The following is a 14,322-nucleotide window of genomic DNA, read 5'->3' as shown; positions in this document are numbered from 1 at the left end:
GAGGTCAAACTGAGAAAAAACGTTTCCAGAGGAACTCCCCTTGTAGACTTCCTCCCTTTTAAGACATGTATGTTAACCAACATAAATATGTGTAAACATGTTTGTTAACTAACATAAATATGTATAAACATGTTTGTTAACTAACATAAATATGTATAAACGTGTATGTTAACCAACATAAATATGTGTACAGTAAACGTGTATGTTAACCAACATAAATATGTGTAAACATGTTAACCCACATAAATATGTGTAAACATGTATGTTAACCAACATAAATATGTGTAAACATGTATGTTAACCAACATAAATATGTGTAAACATGTATGTTAACCAACATAAATATGTGTAAACATGTTAACCAACATAAATATGTGTAAACATGTATGTTAACCAACATAAATATGTATAACCATGTATGTTAACCATGTATGAAGCATAGTACAAGTAAGACCCGAAAGCTATGAGAATGAGATGCTGATCCCCTCTTTTCCACGGAGAACATGTTGCCAAGTGCATGAGAAGCAGTTTCTCTACCTTCTGAGCCTTCAAAGAGATGCCCTCAGCCAGCAGCGTCTTCTTCAGGTATTCATGATCCTGTCAACAAATTGAACAACATGTTAACGTCTCGTCACAAAGTTTCAGTGTTTTCTTCAGGTATTCATGATCCTGTCAACAAATTAAACAACATGTTAACGTCTCGTCACAAAGTTTCAGCGTCTTCTTCAGGTATTCATGATCCTGTCAACAAATTGAACAACATGTTAACGTCTCGTCACAAAGTTTCAGTGTTTTCTTCAGGTATTCACGATCCTGTCAATAAAATGAACAACATGTTAACGTCTCCTCACAAAGTTTCAGTGTCTTCTTCAGGTATTCACGATCCTGTCAAAAAATTGAACAACATGTTAACGTCTCGTCACAAAGTTTCAGTGTTTTCTTCAGGTATTCATGATCCTGTCAACAAATTGAACAACATGTTAACGTCTCGTCACAAAGTTTCAGTGTCTTCTTCAGGTATTCATGATCCTGTCAACAAATTGAACAACATGTTAACGTCTCGTCACAAAGTTTCAGTGTTTTCTTCAGGTATTCACGATCCTGTCAATAAAATGAACAACATGTTAACGTCTCCTCACAAAGTTTCAGTGTTTTGCTTCAAGTATTCAAGATCCTGTCAATAAAATTTTCCATTTTTTATGTAACATTTTAATGGACAATAAAGTGTTGTTATTGTTATTGTTAAATAAACAACATGCTAACGTCTCGTCACAAAGTTTCTTCAGGTATTCATGATCCTTTCAATAAAATGAACAACATGTTAACTTTTTGTATCAAAGTTTTCTTCGGGTATTCATGATCCTGTCAATAAAATGAACAACATGTTAACTTCTTGTCACAAAGTTTCAACATAAATGCATAAAACTTATCAGCTGCAATGTTACCCACTTCATAATAGTCATAATACTCTTTCATAGCCCACAAACCCAGTCATTTCCAAACATTATCTATTCCAGCTAAAACAAAGCAAAACTCTGAAGACATTATATTCACCAGTTATGGAACGTCTTTCTGTAACACTAACATAAACAGCATAAGCATACAGTGCAGGAAATCTTACTCTTAATCATGCTTACTTTTGCTTTCTTGAAGAACTCGTGTTTCAACAGCTGTTTGGCGGTCGGTCTGCACACGGAGTAAAACACAAGACATCAGTGGCAGTCACAGAAACTGCTCACAAGCCAAAGCTTTTCAAGGATGAGTCAATAATTATACGTTATTCAGTATTGGCGTTAACAGGTAATTACCGGTATTTTACCAGCTGAAATTTGGCTACCGGTTGATTTTTAGAACTAGCGGTTTTTTTCCGCTGATAAAACAACAAAATCAGTACTGAGTTGGACTCTTACTGGTTCCATGTTATTTATATTTGTGCTAGTTTGCTGGTGCGGTCTCGGGGGAAAACTGCCTGTCTCCATCTGTGTAAAATGTCATCTTTTGGTCAAAAATACAAATAACGTTTGTGTATCTAACGATTTTAAGTAAGAATTCCTTTTATTTTTGAACATTAAACTACTATAGGGAGGTAACTATCTAAAGTGATCAGCAACTTTCCACCAGTCAGCAAAACAACCCATCTTTTATGGCTTGGCAATTGTACCGAGTTCACTGTACAGTGGAACCTCCCCTTCAAGACCTCCCAATTTAATGTTCCGTCTCTTTCAAGACCTTGATTTTTCAGATTTTCTGTGATAACATATCTTTTTTGTTACATTTAGTCAAGTTATGACTAAATGTTTTAACATCGAGGGGGGAATCGAGACGAGGGTGACCGTGGTGTATGTGTGTGTGTATGTGTGTGTGTGTGTGTGTGTGTGTGTGTGTGTGCGTGTAGAGCGATTCAGACCAAACTACTGGACCGATCTTTATGAAATGTGACATGAAAGTTCCTGGGTATGATATCCCCATACTTTTTTTCATGTTTTTGATAAATGTCTTTGATGACGTCATATCCGGCTTTTCGTGAAAGTTGAGGCGGCACTGTCACGCCCTCATTTTTCAACCAAATTGGTTGAAATTTTGGTCAAGTATTGTTCGACGAAGCCCGGACTTCGGTATTGCATTTCAGCGTGGTGGCTTAAAATTAATCAATGACTTTGGTCATTAAAAATCTGAAAATTGTAAAAAAAATATTTCTTTTATAAAACGATCCAAATTTACGTTCATCTTATTCTCCATCATTTGCTGATTCCAAAAACATATAAATATGTTATATTTGGATTAAAAACAAGCTCTGAAAATTAAATATATAAAAATTATTATCAAAATTAAATTGTCGAAATCAATTTAAAAACACTTTCATCTTATTCCTTGTCGGTTCCTGATTCCAAAAACATATAGATATGATATGTTTGGATTAAAAACACGCTCAGAAAGTTAAAACGAAGAGAGGTACAGAAAAGCGTGCTATCGTTCTCAGCGCAACTACTACCCCGCTCTTCTTGTCAATTTCACTGCCTTTGCCGTGAGCGGTGGACTGACGATGTTACGAGTATACGGTCTTGCTGCGTTGCATTGCGTTTAGTTTCATTCTGTGAGTTCGACAGCTACTTGACTAAATGTTGTATTTTCGCCTTACGCGACTTGTTGTGCTTAGTGTCATTTTTTTCAAATTCATGTAACCCTCGGGGTTTTTTGAAATAAATATTGCCTTGCCTTAGCCTTGTTCATTCTCTAAAGAGGGGTTACACTGTACTACAGGTAATCATACGTTGAAGACGGTGCTGTTACAAAGTCAAGACGGTGCTGTTACAAAGTCAAGACGGTGCTGTTACAAAGTCAAGACGGTGCTGTTACAAAGTCAAGATGGTGCTGTTACAAAGTCAAGACAGTGCTGACGGTGGTCTATGTTGCTACTATGTCTATATGTCTGTGTCTATGTCTGTATGCATGTGTGCCTATGACTGGTCTATGTTGCTCCTATGTCTATATGCCTGTGTCTGTCTATATGCATGTGTGTCTATGACTGGTCTATGTTGCTCCTATGTCTATATGTCTGTGTCTATGTGTGCATGTGTGTGTCTATGACTGGTCTATGTTGCTCCTATGTCTATATGTCTGTGTCTATGTATGCATGTGTGTGTCTATGACTGGTCTATGTTGCTCCTATGTCTGTATGCATGTGTGTGTCTATGACTGGTCTATGTTGCTCCTATGTCTATATGCCTGTGTCTATGTCTGTATGCATGTGTCTGTCTATGACTGGTCTATGTTGCTCCTATGTCTATATGTCTGTGTCTGTATGCTTGTGTGTCTGTGACTGGTCTATGTTGCTCCTATGTCTATATGCCTGTGTCTATATGTCTGTATGCATGTGTGTGTCTATGACTGGTCTGTGTTGCTCCTATGTCTATATGTCTGTGTCTATGTCTGTATGCATGTGTGTGTTTATGACTGGTCTATGAACCCCCCCCCCCCCCCTCCAGCTTCATAAAATAATATTCAAGTCTATGTTGCTCCTATGTCTATATGTCTGTGTCTGTATGCTTGTGTGTCTGTGACTGGTCTATGTTGCTCCTATGTCTATATGCCTGTGTCTGTATGCATGTGTGTGTCTATGACTAGTCTATGTTGCTCCTATGTCTATATGCCTGTGTCTATGTCTGTATGCATGTGTGTGTCTATGACTGGTCTTTGTTGCTCCTATGTCTATATGTCTGTGTCTATGTCTGTATGCATGTGTGTGTTTATGACTGGTCTATGTTGCTCCTATGTCTATGTCTGCATGCATGTGTGTGTCTATGACTGGTCTATGTGAGCAAGGCTCACCTTTTCTCTGGGTCCTTCTTGAGACACTCGTTGATCATCTTGCGGCAGATCTTGCTGTAGCCCTTGTACTGGTCCTTGTCCTCGGCGCTGGTGTCCAGGGACGGCGGCTCGTTCTGCAGCGTCAGCATCAGCACCTGCACACACACCGCTCTCATCACCGTCTTGTTCAGTCATTAGAGTCGCAGCTTTTTGAGACATATTAATTTTTGAGACATATTAATTTTTGAATTGATGTTGTCTATACAGATGCAGAGGTGGAAGCTGGAGAGGAGCTTTCAAAGTACCCATGGCATTGCAAGGCATTCACAGAAGTCAACCCAAATATTGTAGTATAAAAAGTAAAGGACACTGTTATATGACTCCCTGATTATTCAAAGCAAGTCCAAAAGAGGTCCAAGATAAGAGGCTTCACTGGTAACAAGTTGGGAATTATGGATGGGCATACTTTATGCAGCGTGCACATAACGGATGAGAGTTGATCATTGTGACCTTGGAACAGGTTCCGTGGTGCTTGCAGACCACTGGCTGTTGAATTTAGTTTCCGTTTTTCTGTGGAACTAAGCAAGACTTGTTTTGTCAGTGTTGTTTTGTTACATGTTTCGTAAACGTTTGTGTAAAAAAAACACCATTTTCTTCACGTTTTGTGCATTCTCTCAAAACTACTTTTTTGTCACTTCAAAAGGCTAAGGCTTTTTTTCTAATAAAGTTGCGTTGTTGAAACTTTGCATACATCTTGAGTGTGTTATTTTGCAGAAACTGATAGTGATTTGTTGAAAAAAAATTCTTGAGAAGTTATACCATTTTGGGGGGCATTTTTTCATGAAATTCAACATCACTCACTTTCATCCCTGATATTTTTTAAATGACTTGAGATATCAAAAAAATACTATCAGTTTCTCTGCATTGTGCTAAATTATAAACAACAAGCATCAAAACAAAATTTCGTGCAGTTATAAAAAAGCCTTAGGGTTTTAAAAAGGGGCAGTTTGGCGGCCATCTTGGATTGCTACCATGGCAACCGATGGTAAATTTTTTTTTTTTTTAATTTTCTCAGGAGATGGACTGAGTACTTAAATTCTAAAACAATTGTTGACCCAAGAGTTATGAAACAAAAAAAAAATTCACTTTTAACACTAGTGTCTGCCGTTATTCAACCATAAGAATATTCACACATATTCAAACTTGTGACTCTGAAATTTGATGAAAACAAGCCAAATTTTGGTCATATCTGCAGATTATCAACACCTACTATCGTGTGAAATTTGAAGGTTTTTGCTCCCAAAATAACTAAGAAAATATCAACGTACAGTTTTTACGAACATGACCCCTCTGTGACGGGGGTAAAACAAACTAGGGTCACGTTGGCAAATCAAACCCTTAAAATGTTCAAAGTTTTAAAGCTCTAGCTTCCAAAACACCTGAAATAACGTCCATGTTAAGTTATTATCAATCGAACATGACCCCCTGTGACCCCAAAACTTGACGAGGGTCAATCAAACTTAGGTTAAGTCGGGAGATTATCAAACCCTAGAAGTGTGCAAAGTTTAAAAGCTCCAGCTTTGAAAACATCCGAGATAACCTCAACGTTAAGTTTTTATGAAACGAACATGACCCCGCTGTGACCCCAAATTTGACGAGGGTCAATCAAACTGGGGTCACTTCGTGCGATCATCAAACCCTAAAAGTGTGCAAAGTTTCGGAGGTGTAGCTTGAAAACCATCTAAGATAACCTCAACGTTAAGTTTTGTGTCCAAAGCTGCCAGCCAGCGATACAGACCTTCATGGGAGGGTACTTGTGGTAGGGGGCAGTGCCGGTGGCCAGCTCAATGGCCGTGATGCCGAAGCTCCAGATGTCCGCCTTGAAGTCGTAGCCAGTCACCTGCACACACCATCATCATCAGGTAAGTCACGGTAATGCCTGTACACCATCATCTTCAGGTAAGTGACAGTAATGCCTGTACACCATCATCTTCAGGTAAGTGACGGTAATGCCTGTACACCATCATCTTCAGTTAAGTCATGGTAATGCCTGTACACCATCATCTTCAGGTAAGTGACGGTAATGCCTGTACACCATCATCTTCAGGTAAGTCACGGTAATGCCTGTACACCATCTCTGCAGCACTGGCATCTAACTATTTTCATATTGCCTCCATGTTACTACAGCAACTCCCCATTCAAAACAAATCCCCGAGTTGTAATTTCAAAAAGAAAAAGAACTGTTTTTAATAATAATAATAATAATAATAAATAACTTTTCTATAGCGCGAGTCCCATCAATTGGCTCCAGGCGCTTTACAAATTCATTATAGAATAAACTAGCACAAATCAACAAGCATACAAAACATACATTTAACTGAGACATAACACCAAGAACCCAAGCACTAAGCAAAAACTTTGCGTACAATGTTTAAAAGTACACACACACGCACACACACACACACACACCATAACAAGCCCATAACTTCATAAGCTTACTTTTGACCAAATTTTAAGAAACTAAACAATCCAATGAATGCATTTGAAACTAGTTTTTGTGCTTTCAGGAAACAGAAATTGCAAGGTATAAATACCATTATCATTATAATTAATCTCACCTGTTCCATGACCTCAGGTGCCATCCAGCAAGGTGTGCCCACAAAGGTGTGTCTGACCGAGTCACGCGTCATGTCCTTCCCCGTAGCCAGCCAGGCGCTCACCCCGAAGTCTGTCAGTGTACACAACACCATTGCAGTCAGCCATATTCACAGCAGTTTACACCCCCCCCCCCCCCCCCCCCTGACACCAAAGTCTGTCAACATATACAATACTATTGCACCGACTCAGTTGCATTCTCAGCAGTTTACAATCTCCTCCCCGCACCCCCTGACACCAAAGGCTGCTAGTGTACACATCAGCGCTGCCGTCACATTCACAACATTTAAAAGTGGACACCCCACCCCCGCCCCCCCCCCCCCCCCCTACACACACAGGTACCACCTTTCTTCCCTGAGCTGGTGTACTAACAGAAACCAGTCTTGTGTCAAAACAAGCTTTACCAGTCACACCCAGTCATCCATGACACACAAAAATAGTCAATGAGAACAGTTGTCCCCAACAAAATACATGACACTGAATTAGCTCCGACATACAGATCCAGTACAGACGTGGGGTAAATTACAATAAGGTGACAAAGAATCTCTCACCAGCGACGTAGACATTTCCATCATCTCCCAGCAAAATGTTGCCAGCTTTGATGTCTCTGCAACAAACATGTCAGTAAGGATAAGAATAAGATTGTATATAGTCCTGCGAGGTTACCCTCATGGAACTTCAGGTTGCTTTCTCTCTGGGCAAAGCAAGCTGCCATCCAGTACGGCGCTGCCCATTTTTTCTTTTTCCTGCAAGCATTTACTCATGTTCTAACTCTGGAAAATAAATCCCTCACCGAACATGGAGATCGAACCAACACCGATAATGACAACTGGTTTTGAAGTCAGCGCCACTTCCGACTGAGCTATTTCCCCGCCCCGTACAGCTTGTATGTTCAGCGTCCACAGGTAAAGCTATGCACAGAGACAACAATGACTATCCCATGGTGAACACTGCACTATACTTTGCATTATCAACACATTTGTGGTATAATCAATTAGTTATAAGTCCAGTTTGACCTATTTATGTTTATCAATTATGAAGTGTTGTGTCTCATTATACATTTTTTATAGTAATTTTTTTTCAACTTCATGTAACCACATGGGGGTTGTTAAATAAATGTTGCCTTGCCTCGAGATTGTACTCCGCATATTCAGTAGACTGGAGAACAGGGAGAGAAAAAACTCAAAGCTGGCAAGGATCCCGCAACTTGCCACTGACCTGTGAAGAACAAAGTGAAAAGCCCACTGACCGGTGGATCTGACCGTTGTTGTGGAAGTACTCCAGCCCCTTGAGGACCTCTTTGAGCACGGTGGCGATGGCCGGTTCGTCCAGCACGCCGCTCTTGTAGTTCCCTGACCGCATCCTGGCCTTGATGATGTCCAGCATGGACCCTGACAACACACAGCATGTCATTCACATGAGATTTCATGGACCCTGACAACACACAGCATGTCATTCACATGAGATTTCATGGACCCTGACAACACACAGCATGTCATTCACATGAGATTTCATGGACCCTGACAACACACAGCATGTCATTCACATGAGATTTCATGGACCCTGACAACACACAGTATGTCATTCACATGAGATTTCATGGACCCTGACAACACACAGTATGTCATTCACATGAGATTTCATGGACCCTGACAACACACAGCATGTCATTCACATGAGATTTCATGGACCCTGACAACACACAGCATGTCATTCACATGAGATTTCATGGACCCTGACAACACACAGCATGTCATTCACATGAGATTTCATGGACCCTGACAACACACAGCATGTCATTCACATGAGATTTCATGGACCCTGACAACACACAGCATGTCATTCACATGAGATTTCATGGACCCTGACAACACATAGCATGTCATTCCCATGAGATTTCATGGACCCTGACAACACACAGCATGTCATTCACATGAGATTTCATGGACCCTGACAACACACAGTATGTCATTCCCATGAGATTTCATGGACCCTGACAACACACAGCATGTCATTCACATGAGATTTCATGGACCCTGACAACACACAGCATGTCATTCACATGAGATTTCATGGACCCTGACAACACACAGCATGTCATTCACATGAGATTTCATGGACCCTGACAACACACAGCATGTCATTCCCATGAGATTTCATGGACCCTGACAACACACAGCATGTCATTCACATGAGATTTCATGGACCCTGACAACACACAGTATGTCATTCACATGAGATTTCATGGACCCTGACAACACATAGCATGTCATTCACATGAGATTTCATGGACCCTGACAACACACAGCATGTCATTCACATGAGATTTCATGGACCCTGACAACACACAGCATGTCATTCACATGAGATTTCATGGACCCTGACAACACACAGCATGTCATTCCCATGAGATTTCATGGACCCTGACAACACACAGCATGTCATTCCCATGAGATTTCATGGACCCTGACAACACACAGCATGTCATTCACATGAGATTTCATGGACCCTGACAACACATAGCATGTCATTCACATGAGATTTCATGGACCCTGACAACACATAGCATGTCATTCCCATGAGATTTCATGGACCCTGACAACACACAGCATGTCATTCACATGAGATTTCATGGACCCTGACAACACATAGCATGTCATTCCCATGAGATTTCATGGACCCTGACAACACACAGCATGTCATTCACATGAGATTTCATGGACCCTGACAACACATAGCATGTCATTCCCATGAGATTTCATGGACCCTGACAACACACAGCATGTCATTCACATGAGATTTCATGGACCCTGACAACACACAGCATGTCATTCACATGAGATTTCATGGACCCTGACAACACACAGTATGTCATTCACATGAGATTTCATGGACCCTGACAACACAGAGCATGTCATTCACATGAGATTTCATGGACCCTGACAACACAGAGCATGTCATTCACATGAGATTTCATGGACCCTGACAACACACAGCATGTCATTCACATGAGATTTCATGGACCCTGACAACACATAGCATGTCATTCACATGAGATTTCATGGACCCTGACAACACACAGCATGTCATTCCCATGAGATTTCATGGACCCTGACAACACACAGTATGTCATTCACATGAGATTTCATGGACCCTGACAACACATAGCATGTCATTCCCATGAGATTTCATGGACCCTGACAACACAGAGCATGTCATTCACATGAGATTTCATGGACCCTGACAACACACAGCATGTCATTCACATGAGATTTCATGGACCCTGACAACACACAGCATGTCATTCACATGAGATTTCATGGACCCTGACAACACACAGCATGTCATTCACATGAGATTTCATGGACCCTGACAACACAGAGCATGTCATTCACATGAGATTTCATGGACCCTGACAACACACAGCATGTCATTCACATGAGATTTCATGGACCCTGACAACACACAGCATGTCATTCACATGAGATTTCATGGACCCTGACAACACACAGCATGTCATTCACATGAGATTTCATGGACCCTGACAACACACAGCATGTCATTCACATGAGATTTCATGGACCCTGACAACACACAGCATGTCATTCACATGAGATTTCATGGACCCTGACAACACACAGTATGTCATTCACATGAGATTTCATGGACCCTGACAACACACAGTATGTCATTCACATGAGATTTCATGGACCCTGACAACACACAGCATGTCATTCACATGAGATTTCATGGACCCTGACAACACATAGCATGTCATTCACATGAGATTTCATGGACCCTGACAACACATAGCATGTCATTCACATGAGATTTCAATGTGAAGACACAGCTGACATGAGACGGTTGTAAAAAGGGGGATCCACCGTATGCTTGAAAAATAGACGATGTTCAGAAATAGGGTTTGTATGGGCTGTAGAAGAGTCAATACCCGTAAGGCCTTGCTTTTAGGGAGACAAACAATCCACTCGTGCTCCTTGTCCGCACTGACTGTACTTTAAAATGCACATGCAGTTCACTAACAAATCATTTAAAGTTAACATACGATGCCAACAGAAAAAGGGACAGAGGGATAAGGGTTCAAAACCGAGGGGAACATTTTTTGCAACATCTGATCTCAAAATGACAGCAATTCACCATGCTACCGTATCACTAAATCGTTTTGACCCCCCCAGACAATGTCGGGGTGGATTTTTTGTATAATGATATGCAGCACTCGACGCTGGCCACTGACCTCCACTGCAGAGTTTCATGATGACCCACAGCTCTTCCTTGACCACAAAGGATGTGTAGTAACCCACCACGTTCTCATGTTTACACTGGCTCATGGCCTGGATCTCTTTCTGCAAAACACACCAACACACGTGTAGTAACAAACAACATTCTGAGCTGGTAAAAGCTACTGAAATTGTCTCCAAAAACAACATCATTATTTAAAAATGCATGCAAAATATCAAAGTTTAAGTTTAGCACACAAAACCAAGACATGTTCCACACAATAACAAACGACAACACGAAAAATAAATAGAAATCAACTTTTGGGCAAATGGCAAATTGTGACCCACCAGGAGCTCTTCCACAGTGGTGTTGCACTTCTCCAGATTGATACGCTTGATGGCGACCCGCTCGTTCCTTGGCACGCACAGCGCCGCCTGCACCACAGCCGTGGCACCGGCACCTGTAGTGACCATTTATTTCAGTTTGAATACACATTCTTCGATGCACCACAGAATGAAACATATAAGTTTATAACACTGATCAGGACACCAACTATGCTTCCCGCAAACCTGGATGACTTGGCACAGCTTAGCTGCAGCAACCAGGAATTAGCAGTCAAAAATGACATTGAAACCCCTTAATTATGCAAGATGATTGTCTGCCAAATGCTGTTTTCACTATTAACATGGATAATTTGACCACCAGGCCAGACTCAAACATGATTGATACCAAGTAGAAGTACAGGATTTGTACAGATTTTTTGGAACAGCAGGTAACTTTTTTCTTGCAGTTTGACATAAATTTGTAAAATAATTAAACCTTGCAAATTTATACTGTGGTGGGTTGCTCTGTAGCCATTCAGCAACATTTGTTTTTTGAAGGACTATGGGAGTTTTTCAAGGACTTGAAATTGACCCCTTCAAATCCAAGCATTTTCAAGGATGTCAAGCACCTGTACAAACCCAATAGTGGTACATGTAGTAAATTATGGACTTGTGTTAATGCATGCATATGTCTAGAGGCCCATTAAGTGTCCCATTCTGTGGTTCACTGGTTGCATACAACAATTGGAGTTTTCTTCTTCATTTGTCAAAATCGACGAATCTTTCTAGTAATTTTGTGGACTTGTCCAGGTGATTTTTTTTATTTGTTAGTACTTGGTGCAAATTTGAACGTATTAAGTCAGTTTCAGTCCTAGTCAACAGTCCCTGCAGTATAAAATGAAAGCCTGTCCTTTGCAACAAGCTGACACTGCAGGAAAATCTCCCCACTGCAGCAATTTGAAAGCACCACCCCAGACTGCCAACACCAACATGTATCACAGTGACACCAGACTTTCAGTGCTTCACTCTCACAGTCTGTCACCAGATGACATACAGCTGCTCTGTGGCTGTGCCAAATTCCAGTATCAGAACAGCTTCTGTCTCACCTGGTGAGTTAAGGAACACCACAATGCGGGAGGAAGAAGTATAGTAAAGCCATAGCAACGTTCTCATTGACATGTTTTGTTTGCCTGTGTCCGCCTGTGAGTGTGAATCATTAACTTCTGCGCTCCCATGCAGTAGTCCCACAACACAATATTAATTATGGCAAGCGATTTTGCAGCCTTGTTTTGGAACACGTGCCGTGTGTTTTTCAAGCTTCTCTCTTCTGTGTGTGCCTGTATTTCTCTATGTTTTCCTTTTTCTTTGCATGGCTGGGTACAATTGGAAGGTGTAATGATAGATTCAAAGAAGTCTTCATAATATTAATAAGAGGAGGAAGAACAATAACACTCACAAATACGATCTGCGCATGCGTTCAAATCAACCAGAAAAACTATAAAAACCGCGTGTTTCTGTGCCCGATGTAAACCTAAGAACCTTTACACCCCTTCTTTGGACATTCAAAAGCAACTTCAGGGCTGGAAGACGAACAAATATCGCTTTCTGCTGACTGAATCTACGTGTTCTTATCAACCAGAAGAAAAAGAAGAAGAAAATTGCTTGGAAAAAACTAGAGAGAGAGAGAGAGAGAATGGTGCTCGGTTTTTCGTTTTATTTATTTTTCAAATAGATCCGATAGATGTAACTGTTCAAAACTTTGAGATCGTGACGGAAATGTAACAGCAGAATACATGGCGCGTCGCCAATCGCAGCCCTCCTCCTCGAATCGCCGCGTGTCGTAAATCGTAACGCTGCAGAACGCGCCGCTCTTCCTGAATCCACTTTGATTAATAATGGTGGTCCATTACAATTTACAATCCTGTACTGTCCACTTCTTTACAAAATCAGACTTCCATTCTATTGCCAGGGTGCTATTTAAAGCAATCCAATATGTGCTTCAGCTCCATGGATCTCGTACTACGTTGTAGAACCATTGGCAAGTCTGACACTGAAATTATAAGAGTGGTAGTAGTAAAAAAACCTAGTACTGGTAAACAAGAGGTTTATGCATCACTGTACCCAGTGAGACAGCGAGATACCGACAAAGTTAGCACCACATCATTGTATGTGCATTATGAGACACGAATTCAATATGAACGTGTGCAAAAGAGGAATTCATCAGCAAAAGAACACTGCACGAGCTAAACGAGTACTTCCGACTTCTTGTGAAGCAGCACTAATGCCACCTTCATCGATCTCGGGACAAAGTTTTCAGTCTGGGCTACCGCTCTGCAATACACTTAACAGAAGCTCACGTGTCATACTTACGCGTTGAAGTATAATAGACTTACCAATAACATCTTGTAGTTCATAGTCTTCCCTCTTGAGAGGCCACGAATTGTCCGCAGGCACAGCCATCTCGTCAGACAGACTGGTTCCTCCAAATCTGTCACCGGCAAAAATGGCGGAATAGACCCACTGGAGTACTCCCCCTTTTGTTGAACGTAGATTTCGGTTTATAGTCATTCAGGTCCTCGACACTGCGGATGGAACACGTATGCTCTTTTAAAGCGTGAGTCACCTTGTTTAACAGCGAAATATCGGTCATCGGAAAAATAAAAAACGATAACGCGCCGTTTTACGACCCTCAAAAAAGCGAGATTGAAAATAAATGTATGTTCAAACATTACTATATTTCACACTCGAGTCACTGAGTCAGTGACTAGTCCAGGCTATTTGAACGATATAAGAGAAATAA

At 41.0% G+C, this 14,322-nt stretch overlaps 1 protein-coding gene across 1 annotated transcript in view; it reads right to left on the bottom strand.

The window, feature by feature from the left end:
* LOC138981341 (serine/threonine-protein kinase OSR1-like) overlaps window positions 1–14,051 on the bottom strand; it is a 36,400-nt gene extending 22,349 nt beyond the window's left edge. The window contains exons 1-10 of the mRNA XM_070354229.1: window positions 13,916–14,051; window positions 11,547–11,659; window positions 11,216–11,324; window positions 8,213–8,354; window positions 7,515–7,570; window positions 6,927–7,036; window positions 6,107–6,208; window positions 4,330–4,463; window positions 1,638–1,686; window positions 538–597 (exon numbers count right to left, since the gene is read on the bottom strand). Coding sequence (XP_070210330.1) covers window positions 538–597; window positions 1,638–1,686; window positions 4,330–4,463; window positions 6,107–6,208; window positions 6,927–7,036; window positions 7,515–7,570; window positions 8,213–8,354; window positions 11,216–11,324; window positions 11,547–11,659; window positions 13,916–13,982 — 942 coding nt within the window. The 5' untranslated portion in view covers window positions 13,983–14,051. The remainder of the gene's footprint in view (window positions 1–537; window positions 598–1,637; window positions 1,687–4,329; window positions 4,464–6,106; window positions 6,209–6,926; window positions 7,037–7,514; window positions 7,571–8,212; window positions 8,355–11,215; window positions 11,325–11,546; window positions 11,660–13,915) is intronic.
* Between the last annotated feature and the right edge of the window lie 271 nt (window positions 14,052–14,322).

Source organism: Littorina saxatilis, linkage group LG12, assembly GCF_037325665.1.
Source record: "Littorina saxatilis isolate snail1 linkage group LG12, US_GU_Lsax_2.0, whole genome shotgun sequence".
Classification (NCBI taxonomy): Eukaryota; Metazoa; Mollusca; class Gastropoda; order Littorinimorpha; family Littorinidae; genus Littorina; species Littorina saxatilis.
This window is presented reverse-complemented; position numbering and strand designations above follow the sequence as displayed.